Source organism: Micropterus salmoides, unplaced genomic scaffold (genome assembly GCF_014851395.1).
Source record: "Micropterus salmoides isolate LMB-PRFRI ecotype aquatic unplaced genomic scaffold, ASM1485139v1 Ms_hic_scaffold_11, whole genome shotgun sequence".
NCBI lineage: Eukaryota > Metazoa > Chordata > Actinopteri > Centrarchiformes > Centrarchidae > Micropterus > Micropterus salmoides.
Window position 1 is genome coordinate 30,440,014 of NW_024040152.1, and position 14,472 is coordinate 30,454,485.

At 41.6% G+C, this 14,472-nt stretch overlaps 1 protein-coding gene across 1 annotated transcript; it reads right to left on the reverse strand.

Annotated features, from left to right (window-relative positions):
• Positions 1-21: 21 nt before the first annotated feature.
• On the reverse strand, positions 22-13,927 carry LOC119898349 (regulator of G-protein signaling 22). Its single transcript, XM_038712559.1, has 24 exons — positions 13,906-13,927; positions 13,792-13,820; positions 13,597-13,659; positions 13,318-13,500; positions 13,104-13,189; positions 12,315-12,499; positions 11,533-12,238; positions 11,178-11,339; positions 10,784-10,970; positions 10,258-10,380; positions 10,047-10,148; positions 8,576-8,770; positions 7,872-7,964; positions 7,297-7,487; positions 6,901-7,063; positions 5,360-5,524; positions 3,682-3,750; positions 2,903-3,061; positions 1,985-2,164; positions 1,718-1,897; positions 1,457-1,594; positions 1,059-1,158; positions 310-417; positions 22-221 (listed from the first exon to the last, which is right to left on the reverse strand). The coding sequence occupies exons 1-24, from the start codon at positions 13,925-13,927 to the stop codon at positions 193-195; spliced, it is 3,618 nt and encodes a 1,205-aa protein (XP_038568487.1). The 3' UTR covers positions 22-192.
• Between the last annotated feature and the right edge of the window lie 545 nt (positions 13,928-14,472).

Consider the following 14,472-nt stretch of genomic DNA (forward strand, 5'->3'; position numbering starts at 1 on the left):
CAGAATAAATGTAAGTTCATAGATGTTTGTCACACAGCGTTTAAGAAAATATTCTTACATCATATGTAAACCCAGAGGAAGATATCAGTAGCAGCTCCGCTCTCCGTTTTCTCTCATCATGCTCCGATAACTGTGTCCGTCACCCTCATCTGTTTGTGTCCAACCTGTGCTGCGTGAAGTCAGCTCTCTGTTTCATTTCATGGTGCAGGCTCTTACACCCCCTGCAGTAGAACATGAGAGCCACTTATGTTGGAGAGGCAAAGAAACTGCTTTGTGTGTTTACATCTTGTTATGTCACTCTTCGCTTACTGTTATATCTGTTACACTGTTTACTCTCCGTTCTGGAGGAGCGACGTGAGGGCTGCTGGCGGCTGTGTTTACTGCTTGCTGACTTGACACTGCAGTCAGAGGAGTTGTCTGGAGAGAGACAGTTGAATGACACAGTGTAAAGCACAGACACTCGGCACAGTCTCTGAACGTTTTGATGGCTGCTGTATGCCTTAAGGAGTACAAACACTCCATCTCCGTCATTCCTGTACGCCCAGGCTGTCATGCTGAGCTTGTCTCTACCATGCAGGAATCAGTGATGAGCTCCATCTGTGTTCCCAACAGGATTTCTCCTCTACATCACCCCATTAAAACACAATTTGCACTATGCTTCATTTCCGTTCGTCCTCATTTACTATGGGCCGTAACTAATTCCTGCGTTAGCATCACGCTTCACTTACACGTCCACACAGCATGGGCTCAGACTAACTCCTGCACAGAACATTGACACTTAATGGACAGGCTGAAGTGGCTGTTTTGGCCGGAGATCTACATAATGAGACAGTTCTGACATATGGAGGGGGTCACTTTAATAATGCTTTGGCTTTGACTGCCAGGTAATATCAGTATCTTTGGAAATTCAGCTTGGATTTTACCGTGGGAAGGGCTACATGTCATTTCAGTTATGGTTTCCTGCATTTAGTCTAGTAGCAGCGAGTACTCAAAAGCGCTGGATAGGTTTGTTTTTTTACTGAGCTCTGGGAGACAAAGGGAGGGGTGTGTGTGTGTACCTGATGCTGTGGAGAACGAAGCTTCCAGCTGACTCTGTCTCTTCAGCAGCACCTCCTCTCTCTTCAGAGCTGCCATATACTTGGAGTAGGACCACGACAACTGAGGGAACATTTCCAGAAATCCAGTCAAATTTAACATGATTAGAAAAACGGTTCAATTAGAGGATCGAGTTCCTCCTTTTATAGTCTGCGGTTGGAACTGATGAGGCCTTGTTTGGACTCCATGCTGTAATTGAGTTTATCTTCATCACTGCATCACTTTATTTTAATATGTTGTGCTTTCAGATAGTTATCAAAGGAAATCATTTAATTTGGTCTGGCTCCCTTCATATGATACATTTTACACAAACACATCTACAGCTTTATCTTCATAATGTTTCCATCATAGTGCGCCTTACCGGCTGTGTGGGGGTCAGCAGCACTCTACTTTGTGTCCTTGACTGCTTTTTTTCGCTTCTTCCCTCCTGTTCTTCAACCTCATCTTCGTCATCTGTCTCTTCCTCTGTAAAACTGGACTCTGGCCTCTCCAGCTCTTCCTGTATCAAAAGGTCAGACTGAATAGAGTTAGTTTTTACCGAACACTTTCCTTTTCTCAACACTGTTCAGTATTGGAAGTCGCTCGTCATCCTCTATCCCCACAGTATGGACTATTTCCTCACCTGAGCTCGCCTCCTCGCATCCTCTTCGTCCTCCTCCTCTTTTCTCCTCTGTCGCCGTACTCGGGCTCTGTGTTTGACTCGTTTCTCCTGCAGCAGAGGAAGGAGTTGCTCTTCTTGGACACTGCTGCTCAGTTCTTGAAACTCGGGCCAAAACTTAAGCAATTCAGTGAACACTGACATCTACACATGCAGAGAGAAAGCACACACACATGAAGCCTACATACCTACTGACAGAAATACAATACAAACCATACTCTCAGACACTACCTGTGCCTCCCTGAAGATGTAAGGGCCCAGTTCATGCCGTTTTTCCAGAATGTGCTGGGCCTGTTCAGGAGGGATGTCTATCTGCAGGGCGGGGGGCATTGACGAGTGGATAAAGCAGTTAATGATGGTGGAGATCTTCTGCTGGATGGTGGCCTCATCACTGTGGGAATGACAGAGATCCTGCGTACAGGAGAAATGAAACGTGGTAGAAAGTAGCGGTTACACATTTTCTCAATCAGCTTCTCACTATAAGCAATGGGACCTTACATGGATACACAGTTTTCACATGAGGAGCAGTGTGTTATTTTTACTGCTCCTCTCACTGGTTTGAAGTGGGACTAAGTTGGAAAAATTATGTCAAAAGTGATGTCACATACTTGTGTGCACCATTTAGGATTTAGCAACATTTGAATCAAAATCAGGCCAACCACACCCACACAGCCCTGATGAAGCAGATTAGCTGAGAAAAAAAACAGTATTGGTTTACTAAGAGTTCAAGAAAACTTTAACTTTGCGCTTATTTAGTCATGAATATGTAATGTTTTAGAGAAATACTTTGCTTTAAAAGGTTAAGAGCAACAATACTATTGGTGAGCAGCAGATTTTAATAACTTCACAATGTGTCACATTACACTTAATCACCCACACACATCTAGGACAAAAAAATACTCTGCATGAATAAATAACTTGTCTGTTTTACCACAAACAAAGTTGACTCGTTCTCCCACACAGGAAAAATCCAGAACTATAAAATATACAAATGTATCTTAATATCAGTTCAAAAGTTTAACTTCTAAATTTAAGATGGCAGCTGCTTCCCTGAAAAGTCAATTTTCATCATAGTTAATAGAAGGGAAAGCTGAGAGAAAGTGATCTTGTTGCAGGTACAACATGTGAGCCACCAGCACAGTCTTTTACCTTGTATCTCTGCACCTCCAGCCAGAAGTGCACGTCATTTTCTAGGAAGTCCCCCTTCAGAGAGACAAAGTGCTGGAACTGCATACAAGAGACGGGGTTAAGTAGGATCCGTCGAAACAGCAGGATCTCTTTAGAAGAACTCATCCACAAGCCCTCAGCCTGCGAGGAGACACGGCAGAGGAAGGTTGGGTTTTTAGGGACACTGTAGGCTGTTAGTTTTACCTTTTCCAGACAGAAAACATCTCCCAGGGATAAATAAAGTACACATACATATGTTTAAACACACATTTGTACAGTGTGCTCCTGAACAATAGCAGTACAGATAATCTGTGACCTATGAGCTACAGTCTTAGCTCACAGAAAATTGAGATAACCATCTTTGATTCAGAAAACCTGCTCTTTGCCAGTGATGAGATAATGATCCTAAAGATGATAGTCACAATCATGTATGAAAACTCCTTCCTGTAATCATCCGGCTAAAAATGTGAAATGTTTTATATCTGTGTCCTGCTGTGGAGCTGAGATGAGAGGACGGGAACAGAGCTGTATGGAAAACACTCCAAACATTATTAAAGGAAGGTTAGTAATGCTGATGCTTTAATCTTATTTATCCTGGATCCAATTTGGGAAAACTAGTCACAAGGCCAAAATGGTGTTTGACAAAGCCAGTGCTTGAAGCCAAGTCATGAACTAAATCACACAGGCTTTCAGGCCAGGAAATGCCTTATTTCTCTCCATTCAAAATATCCAGCTTCCCCAGAGGACTTCTCCCTCCTTACCTTCCAGGCTTCTCTCCTCGTTCTGCGTCGACGGTAGACGTGCTGTGAGAGCCTGTCTACTGCTTGGGGCTACCACACACAAAACACACACAAGTCAAAAGTCAGAAATAGAGTAAAGTGGCATTAACAGTCACTGGAACCTTCTCAAACCTCTCTGCTCTGCACTCTGCTGCTCTTTGTCACCGGCAGAAACTAAAGCTCCGTCTCCTCTTTTACCTTTAACCTTCCTGGCGTCTTTATTTCCCCTAATCTCCTCTTCGAGATCGTTACCTCTCTGATGTCGTCTCTGCTACCCCCTCCCGACCTCCTCTTCACCTCTTAACCGTCTTTTCCACCCTTCCACACGTCTCCTCCTCCAGCATGTAACGCTAAACTACATCTACCTCTCATTACTTAATGAGAGGATCCCTGTGACCAAACATAGTTAACTTGATAACGTAATGAGGCAGAGCAGCTGAATCTGCGGTTCATGTGTTACCACCTGATGAGGCAACCTGAGAGAGCGACTGCACAATGACAGCGTTTAGTGGCATTTCATAGCAGAGCCACTCTCAAGCCCGCTATACAACAGAAAGCAAATTAAATGCCAAATTACTGAATGCCACGTACAATTAATTGTACGCCAATATAATATATAGCCAATATAGTAAGCATGCAAGTCAGAGATGGCAATAGGCCCAAATTTCGTCCACTAATTGGAATCTCTGATCCACTAAGAAATGAGAAACAGCTCCAAGATCTGTTTCTGTCAGATATCCTGCTCAATAAATATCCATACTTTATAAAGTAGCAAAAGCTATTATTTATGGTCCTAAACAAGCTGGAACACATCAAAACCTCAAGGTCACTGCTTGTAATCGTCAAAGAATTTGTATGCTTTTCCAAAGTGGTGGCCACATAAATCCACCATGCAAATAATGTTCACAAGCACTTGATGGTGACGTTTGACTTCTAATGACTTATTTACTGATCGGGCTTTAACCACAGTTAGAGAGGTTTCACAGCTGTCACTGGTCTCCCAGCATCTACTGCTGACATCATCATGGAAGCCCATTAGTTAACTGGCTGTGTGTTAATAATGACTAAATACTGTTTAAACTTTCATCCATTCTGTAAATTACTATACTTTGTGTAAAAAAGCTGAGTTGTGTTTGCCTTTACCTGTAGTATCCTCTAACCTGATAAATTTAAATGCTCACCTGGACCAAGTCTGTCCATTCAACATAAGGCCACAGCCAGCAGCCAAACTGGTTATCTTAGACTGGAAACAGCTCCCCTAACTCTGTCCAAAGGCAACAAAATCCACCTACCTGGACCTCTAAAGCTCACCAATTAATACGTTACATGTTGTTTGTGCGATCCATGCAAAAACCGAGGTGGAAGCACAGACTATTTCTTGTCTGGAACTTCATAAAGTCTCTACTGGTTTCTTGGCAACTGCACAGAGCCAAGAACATCTGCAGCACATAAACCCCCCCCCGGTAAAACTGCAAAACTTTTTGTACAGTTTCCAATCTTTATGCTAAGCTAAGCTAATTGGCTGCGGCCTTATATAGAACGGAGAGACATTGGAGTGGTATCAGTACTCTCATGTAACTCTCTGCAAGAAAAGCTAATCGGGACTTCTGCTCTGAGATCATCAGTTAGTCGTGTCAGTGTTAAGCGTCGGAACGTCCACCTTTGGTTTGTGTTTCTGTCGCTCTGTGAACTCTTCTGTGGACAGGAACAGAGGCAGCCATTTCTGTTCAATGTGACTCCTGACGATTTCCTGGATCTCTACAACAACTGGGTTTGAGAGACATTGTAGCTGCAGACGCTCCAGTCCACCTGCCAGACGCAATATCTTTAAAAACACACACACACACACACACAGAGAGAAAGAACATAAGCAAGACTCAGTAAAAGACACAGTGGAGGCAGGTGGTTGCATGTGTGTTCATGTGTTTGATATGAATGCTAAATCTGACTGAAGGTACACGTCTGTAGATTTCAATAAAACAGATGAGGAGGTGGACAAACTCAAAAACTACCCACAGCGAGAGAAACTCATCTCCTTCCTGACTCCTGCTGTGCTGTTCATCATTCCCACAATCCCTCTGTTCTCTTCCATCTCCCCTGTCTGCTTTCTGTCTTCATACATCGATCTGGCCACGTCTCCCTATTTATATCTCCTTTATATATTTTCTCTCATCTCATTTTGCACGGGCTTCAGAAATTAGAACCAGTCGTGGCACTGGAGTGGGAGTCCGTAGATGAAAGGAGGCCAATCTGTGACTGGTTGACTGAGTGATTGAGAGAGTGAAGGGCCAAAGCAGTAAAGCTGTCAGTCTCTCTACATAGCTCACGCAGACAAGAAACCAACGCCGAGAGGCAGGAGCGGCAGCCAGACCCAATCGTACAGAGTTAGAAGCGTTAGAATTAGATTAAATTTTCTTCAATTGCAGTTATGATCATTATTTTGATGGTATTATTGAGATGAGGATGACAAAGGTCATGCACCAGAGTTGAAGTCATGTCAACAAGTGCACTGTATCGCTCTCTCTCCCAGTGTGCCTCAAGAACACTCTAGCTAAAAGTAACAGATAAAAAAGGACCTACTGGTCCACTTCTATGAAAATTGTTGCTTAACGTAACTAATAATTATAATAAGACAATAATGTTAAAAAAGATCCAGTTTAAAATCAGTTCAAATGAACACATTTGGAACATGCAGTGATGTCGATGAAGGGTTCTTGAGTTTTTCTGACAATCACTGTCCTATAACACAGAAAACAACCCTCGGTTCTGTGACAGTATAATAAATACTACATTGCGACCATCTCTAGTGTCTCAAAAGAAAAACAGGCTCAGTGTCCCATCTGCTTTTCCAAACACAACATGCCCTCTCCTGCAGTAATCCTAGAATCCAGAAAACTAATCTCAGACTATAAATGTCAGGAGAGATTTCATCCTACTGTCATTGTTACTAGAGCTGATCATCTTTGTCTTTCTGGATCCAATCCCCCACTCTTCTCCTTCTTGTTTTAATTCTAACCATGTCCTCTCAGCCCCCACTCCCCACCGCCACCCTGCTGTCAGAGCTGTCAGCATGAAGTCTTCAGGATGCGAGAGAAGGGAGATGGGAAAATGTGTGAGCCACAGCAGCCTCTGTTTGGGACCAAAATGGTTACGATACAATAAAACTAACAATATGTTCAATCATGGGATTGACTGACGTACATCGTCCTGCTGTTCTGGTGTGGCGGGGCTGTCAGAGCTAAAGAAGTACTTCCTGTTGAGGTATTTGTTTGCAATGTGAGACGACCTCTCTTGTCTGATAGCTTTGTCCTTCTGAGGAGTCCTCCTGTACTGCTCCAGATCCAGCCAGCATGTCAGATGGATACTGAGCAGAAACACACATGTTCAAAACCACCATGTTATTTTCAAATAAACTCCGTGCATCATGTACATCCTGCAAACAATACACTTTTGGGGCATTTTCATACTGCCTTCATTTCATTTTAATGTGAATATGATGCACACTTACAAGTCAGACAGAGTGTGGCGCTATAAATCTATTGCATATACATATTTAGGTAAAGTCTGATACAAAAACAGTGTGGTTATACAGCTCACCTGGCGTCCTGATTCTGTAGGAAGGACATAAAGTGCCCAATCTCATGGCGGTGACGTAGTAAGGAACCAAGACGGTAACCCTGGTAATTTGGAGACACTCTGGACCAAGAGTCAGATGCTTGGCGGCCCTTTGAAAAGGGAGTCGAAAATGTAATAGGAGAGGGAAATAATATGGACCCGCATTGCTCCACCTGTAGAGGAGACACAGCAACAAGAGGGAGTGAATAAGTGACAGAGATGGAGCAAGAAAGAGGAAAAATAAGGTGTGGTGTAAATTCTTAAGTCATTTTTCCACATCACATCATACATCTTTGATGTACTCAAGTCAGCGTAAAGCAGTCACATGGATCATTTCATCTATATAACAGCACTACGACACCACTGTAAATGGCATGTTCAAGCCAAGTTAAATAGTGTTGGAACATTGTTACAAAGCAATACATAAATACTGGAAAGAGGCCATTTTCACATTAATGTTTACATTAGCTGTTTTATGCTCACCGGTGTGTGTTTATTGGCTATTAACAGAGCACCAACATTTTATAAATCTGTGGAGCTCGTGGATGCTGGCTGACCTGTTTCAGTCGGCTCTCTGACTCTTTGTACAGACTCTGGAGTTCCTTGTACTCCTGATTGTCAATGCAGCGTACCTCTTCCAGCACACACACCTGGAAACAAATACACATAAAGCCAATTACAGCTGCAATGATTAGGTGATCCCTTAGTCAATCAGAAGAAAATTAATCTAATTATTTTGATAATCAATTAATTGCAGTTATTTCTAAAGCAGAAATGCCAGACATTTGGAGATCCTAGGTTCTCAAATCTGAATATTTGACAGTTTTGGTCTGTTAACAAGGCATTTAATGACATTACTTTTTACTTTTAGACATTTTGATGAGTATTTTATACCTTTTCCCAGATGTTTTATAAACAAACCATTATTCCAGAAATTAATCTGTAGTTTATCATTTTTAGTTGCAGTTCTAAAGTCAAATCAGGCACAGAACCACACTTAGGAAACCTTAGACTTAAATTAATAACTAATCAAATTGATCTTTACAATATTCATACATGCGCCACCATAAACATTATTAGACATTTAATTTCGTGTTGTGAAATTTCTGTGGGAAATCCTCTTTCCTCACATCACGTCAGATAAACAAATGCTTGTCACATAGTTTATCCATTTGAATGTCTTTGATCAATAGACCTTAGTGCCAGCTAACCTGTGGACTTACTAAAGGAAAGAGTTCAACTATGGATGTACTGTAGTCACCTTCCTGAAAGACTCTTTGTCCCTGCTGACCAGGAGCGTCCACGGCTCCAGCAGGATGTTCAGTGTGTGTTCCTCAACCTTGTCAAACAGCTCCTCAAAAGCAGGCATCATCCGGTCATACACCTCCCTTCTGATCTCCTCATCAACACCAATGCTCCTCCTGGCAGAGCTGAAGAGATAGGTGGAGTAAAGGAGCTGAGTAGAGAAGAGAAGAAAAGAGAAGATCATAAAAATGTCATCGCTTCAGAAACATTTCTCCTCACAGCAGCCATCACTTCCATCACCACCACTGCTCAGTGCTCTCATACACAATATTCACTATCTTTCATCACTGCTGCCATCACACCACATAAATGTCACCCATTTAACCCTCTTGGCCACGGCACTATGGAAAGATCATCGAAAAGTCATTCCTCTGGTGAACTAAAGGTTAACTGAAGGAAAATAGATTTCACTGTGAGGTTTTCTGGACCGAACGGCTCAGCTTTCCTCCGTGGTCCAGCTGTAGCCAGACAGGGTGGTTCTGGGTGACTGGACTGGCGCAGAGCTGGGGGGGTCTGACTCACTTGTTTTTATGGGCGTTTAAATCTCTCCACTTAGTGCGGGGTAAAGAGGGCAAAGAGGAGAACGGGAGTGGCAGTCCAAGAGAGCACACAAACAAGAGCAGGTGTGTGTGTAAAAGGGAGGGCAACAGAAAATGTTACTTTCAGTCTCTGTTTCATTGCCTTTGTCATGACTTTGTATTTTATTACTTGTTGATTTTCATAAATGTTTTCAATTTTTTTCCCTCTGCAACTTTAATAATTTATCGTGATTCATGATGATGAGTGATTTTTCCTGGCATCCTCTCTAAAGGAGGCCTCTTTATCTCTCTGGATATTGTCTTCCTCTGTATGAAGTATCTTAATTCAAGTTTTGAATGAGCTAAAACTTATTTTCTCTGCACAAAACATGAGTTGCACTAATGTACCCATTTTTTATGACTTCAAATTAGTTTGATGTTAAACAGTTGGCCTTGGCAGCAAAATTTTGCCTAAGTAGCCTGAGAAGAAATCCTGAAATCCTTAACAATTTATTGTCTGGAATAGTGTGTTGCTATTTTTTTGGCAAAAGGAAAATTAAGTTATCGTAAGAGGAGTGTTGCACTCAGTCTTAATTTGAAACTGGCTTTTTTCATAAAACACTAAGCGATTCATTTATTTCTAAAAAAAATGGATTATTGCTTTGTAGACAAAAAATGTATTTACTTTATTCAGGCTTTTGTCATATTACTGATGTTTCCAAATTGCAGGGTTTGTGATAGTTAAATAGCCGTCACACTACCTTGACATGTGTAGTGTACATACGGTGTTTAAACCAGACAGCTTATTTGTCAGCAGTCTGTGTGAGAAGTTTGTAGAAAACCCTCACGTGAAATCTTTAGCAGAGCGACTTCACTCTTGATCACGTGCGTGTGTTTGTGCGCGCTGACCTGTGCCTCTCTCTGTACTCTGTAGGGGTCCAGTCCGTCCTGATAGAACAGCTCATGGTAGTGCTGCAGGTCAGTCCAAAAGTTAACTGCATTCTCCCATAGCTGAAACAAAAAAAGGTTTATCACGTATTAAAGATAGTATTGGTCCACATAATAACAATTACATTTACATGTGCAATCACGATTAAACTTGCAGTAGCTGCTATTTCACCTGGTTTCCAGATTGTTCACAGAAGTTTGTGAAGTATAAGCCGGCACACAAGTCAACGCACAGAGCCTGTAACATCTTTTCCATTCTGCTGCTGCCCAGTAACTGACTTCTACTAGAATGAAACTGATGAAATAAATACACGGAAGAGAAAAAACTTTTAAAACAATCAACACAACACTTTCAAAAAAATTACTTAAACCTAGGGCTGCAGCTGATGATTATATTCATTATTGCTTAATCGGTCAGTTTTTCAATGATTCATCTTTTACACAACAATGTGCAAAAACAGTGAAAATCCCAATGAACGATTTTCATCCAAGTCTAAAATGTTAAGATATAAAACAGAGAAATTTAGCAAATCCTCATATGCAAATGAATGTTTGGCATTTTTGTTTGATAAATGACCATATGACAGTATGCGATACTGATTTGCATCAGAGGAAAGGACAATTACCTACATCAGAGGGCTCTCTTCCCAACCTTAAACCAAGTGGCACCAAGTGGTATCATATCCTAATCCTCCTACCTGGGTATGGACAGTATGAGGCAACTGGGGCAGGCACGTGTCAGGGCGGAGGGAAGGCAGGGTCATAGAGCCGTGGTGGGTCTGTGTGCCTAACAGAGGGCTAACACACCACTCTGTACACAGCCATAGATGAGGGAAGTCATCACGGTCTTCCTGAACACATTGGGACGTCCAGAACCGGGGAGCCCTGCGGGGGAAGGGGATGTGTAGCATGTGCTATATTCAGCTTATGCAAGATATACCTCATAGTATGTGGCAATTAAAAGCAAATGCCTTACAGTATATGTTAATTACAAAAGTCATTGTAGCTAGTCATTTATATGAACACATAAAAGTATATTACTAGACACTGCACACAAATGTGATCAACATCACTGAATTCTGTGAATCTCACCAGTAGAAGAGCAGCGACTCCGTGAGGAAGGGTTGAACTGAGCGCAGTTTCTCCTCTGTCCAGCAGGGGGAGGTAGTCAGCCCCAGTCTGGACAGCAGCTCCACGTTTAGACTGCTTTGGCTGCTGCTCAGCAGGTACCAGCTCCTCATTAGGACCAAATACCTGATCAAAACACCACATAACATTTGATCCTTTTATCAGCATCAATATATTTCTAAAAGACATGCAATGTTTATTTTTTAATGGCTGCATCTGTCATCCAAAGTGTTATAAGTTCAGTATCAAACCCTAACCCTTAAACAGACTTCAGTTCAGCACAATAATAATAAAACAAAAACTGTTTCATCATGTTTACCTGTTCTTCCGCTCTCTGTTCTGTGTCGCTTTCAGTCTCTCTATATCCATCCAAAGATTAAGAACCTTCTCTCCTGGTGTTCCCTGCAAAAACTCCTTAAACTCATCCAAACCTGGTGTTTTTCCATGGAAACAGGTACCATGGCAATAAATATCAAGGCCATTTTCCTGCTCTGTGCCCCTACTCCCCACCACCCTCTTCTTGTTAAACCAGTCAGTCTTTTCTCCCACTCCACTCCCCCTCTTGTCTTCTTGAATTTTCTCTGTCTTTCCCATCAATCTGTCTTGCCGGCAAACTTTACATTCGCAGGAACTGCTTGTGCTGGTACAATTTGTCTGGTCTCCTGACTTGCTGAAACAATCAGTAGTATTTGCCTGGCTCTGACTATCCATCACGTTCAGTGCATTGTTAAGCACCTGATGAACCACTTTGGCAGCCAAGTATTCCAGATGTAGTTCAGAAGACTCATCATTCTGGCCAGCCGATGGCGCTGCGAAGGAGAGGCTCAGCTCTGTTTGCGAGTTCCCGAGTTCCTGGGTTTTCTCAGATTTAAAGTTAGAGGAGGAACATGAGGAGGACAAAAAGGAAAAGGTATATGGATTCTCTGACTCTGAACAGCTGGAGAAACATCTGGATGATTCACTGCATTTTGTGTTGATTTGTTCCTTCTGGCCAGAGAATAGACATGTTGCGTTCCTCACAGACCCTGAAAGAGAGAACCATAATTCTTATTTATACCTAGACTACATAGTTGTGCAAATGGGAAACAGGCCAGCATATACCTTGTTCTCCTGAAATGTTCTCTTGAGAATGTGAGCGTGTTAGGACTTTCAGTGCATTGTTATTTTGCTGGTCAAATTGGGAGGAAGAACGCAGTTGTGGGGCTGACAGGGTTGTTCGACCTGAGCTGCCTTTCCTCCTCTGGATACAAAGGTTTGCGTCCCACTGAAACAACAGCTTGGCTAGTCTGAGGAAGACCAGAAAGAATTAATACACCACCAGTCACAGAATACGCAAGCAAGTGTTTTTATAAAAGCATTAATTTTATGATAAAGTGGAATTAAATTAGGTTGTTATCTCTGTGTCACTGCTTCTACAGAATGTGTAGGTTTGTGTCAGTCATCCGATCTTAGTATGTGGCCCTAAGGCTTCTCGCAAGGTGCATAAGGAATAAGGCAGACTACAACAGAGGAGGAAATAGGGTCCTAAGGCTCACAAAGTCTTAAACAGTCTAAGGATTCCTGGATGATACACAATAAATAAGGTATATTGAATTTTACTGCAACACTCCATAATCACTGACAAAAGCAAGTTAGTAAGCCAGTAATGTTCAGGTTGTAGCAGAACTAAAGTAATGAGTTAGCAACAGCAGAAGGAAAAAGCATGAAATATCAGACACACTGCATTGAACTGGACATGAGTGACTGAATAAAACTGAACACTACGTTTAGTAATAATCTAAAACTATTATAACAACAACATGATGTAAACCACATAAAAATATTAAAATCAATGCAGAATATAAGCGGTAAAGTCACATTTGTATTCTAAGTCTAAAGCACTTGTAGTACCTGTATTCACTGTAGAAATCACTTCGAAGGAAGAAGGGCAATCTTTCTTTCATGACCCACTGAATTCCTTGCTCTCTGTCCAGGCACTGCAAAGGTCAGGGAGACAGATTCTTCAAGTCAACCGTCAGAAACTACAGTACGGATTCCTGCTAGTCTCCAAACCCAAATATTTCCATCTATTGATTTAAACATAAAGGCATTACTCACTACTTACACAAACAGTGTAACTGCTGTCCACTGGAGGGGTTTTGGCCAAAGCTGTGGTGTCACCAGTTTGGAGTTGTGATTTGCAGCGGTGTAAGTCTGATCGGATTCTTCTACAGACAAACTCTGCTGCCCCGCTCACCACCTCAAACAGCCCGGTCTCCTGGTTGTACAGCAAAGCCTCTGGGAAAGTCTGGAAATAGATGTAAGGGTATAATAATGTTGTAGGAATTTTGTCAAAAACATGCTACATCTAAAACAGTAGGGTTTTTTTTGTTTTTTATTTTACCGGCAGACTTAAGAAATCATTGAAGTAGTGAGCCAACACGTTGTCAGAGGTCAGAGAGTTCTCCTGCATGGAGACAAACAATAAAACATGAGTCTAAAAAGGAGCATCCAGGCAAAGTATAGACATGCTGCTAAACCCAAACTGCTGTTACAGATTACGATAACTTATGAAATGTAAATAAAAACGTGTACTCACAAAATTACCAGCAGTAAGATGGGGAAAGTCTAAAATAAAATAAAGTAAAACATTTATCACCAAACCAGCATCAGGACTTAAAATCCTACAAAGTTAATTTCTTGAAAGTCTTACCTGTTGAAATTACTTCACACATAGTTCACTTCAAAAATACAAATGCCTGCAAAGTATTTTCAAACCGGCTGCCCAGAAAGTGGAGCCTGGGAGTGACATTTGAACATTCACCAGCCTCAAACCTCTCGTTGTAATTACAGACACACTGCAGGTTGCTATGGAAGTGGACTCATTTTCAAAACACAGGGGCTAGTAAAAGTTTAACTAGAGAAGACCAAAGAGAAACTCATACAAGTTTGACTTTCTTCTTGCAGTTAGAGACCTGAACATATGTTGTTTCTAAATTAACATAACTGACATTACTGTACCCTAAGATCACTTACATGTAGTGAAACAAGTACAATGAGGGAACAACATTGTTGCAGTTAAGGTAAGGACATACCACTAGATGGCACCAGAAACTGACAAATTCATTTCTGCAGAGGACAACAGGTAAAAGGAACAATTATTTCACAAATGAGACCCATGAGACATGTTAAAAAAAGAAATTTATTTTAAAACTGCTCTGAAAACACATTTGTAAAAGTTGAAAAGCTTAGGGGACTTTGAAAAAAACATTCTGTACAG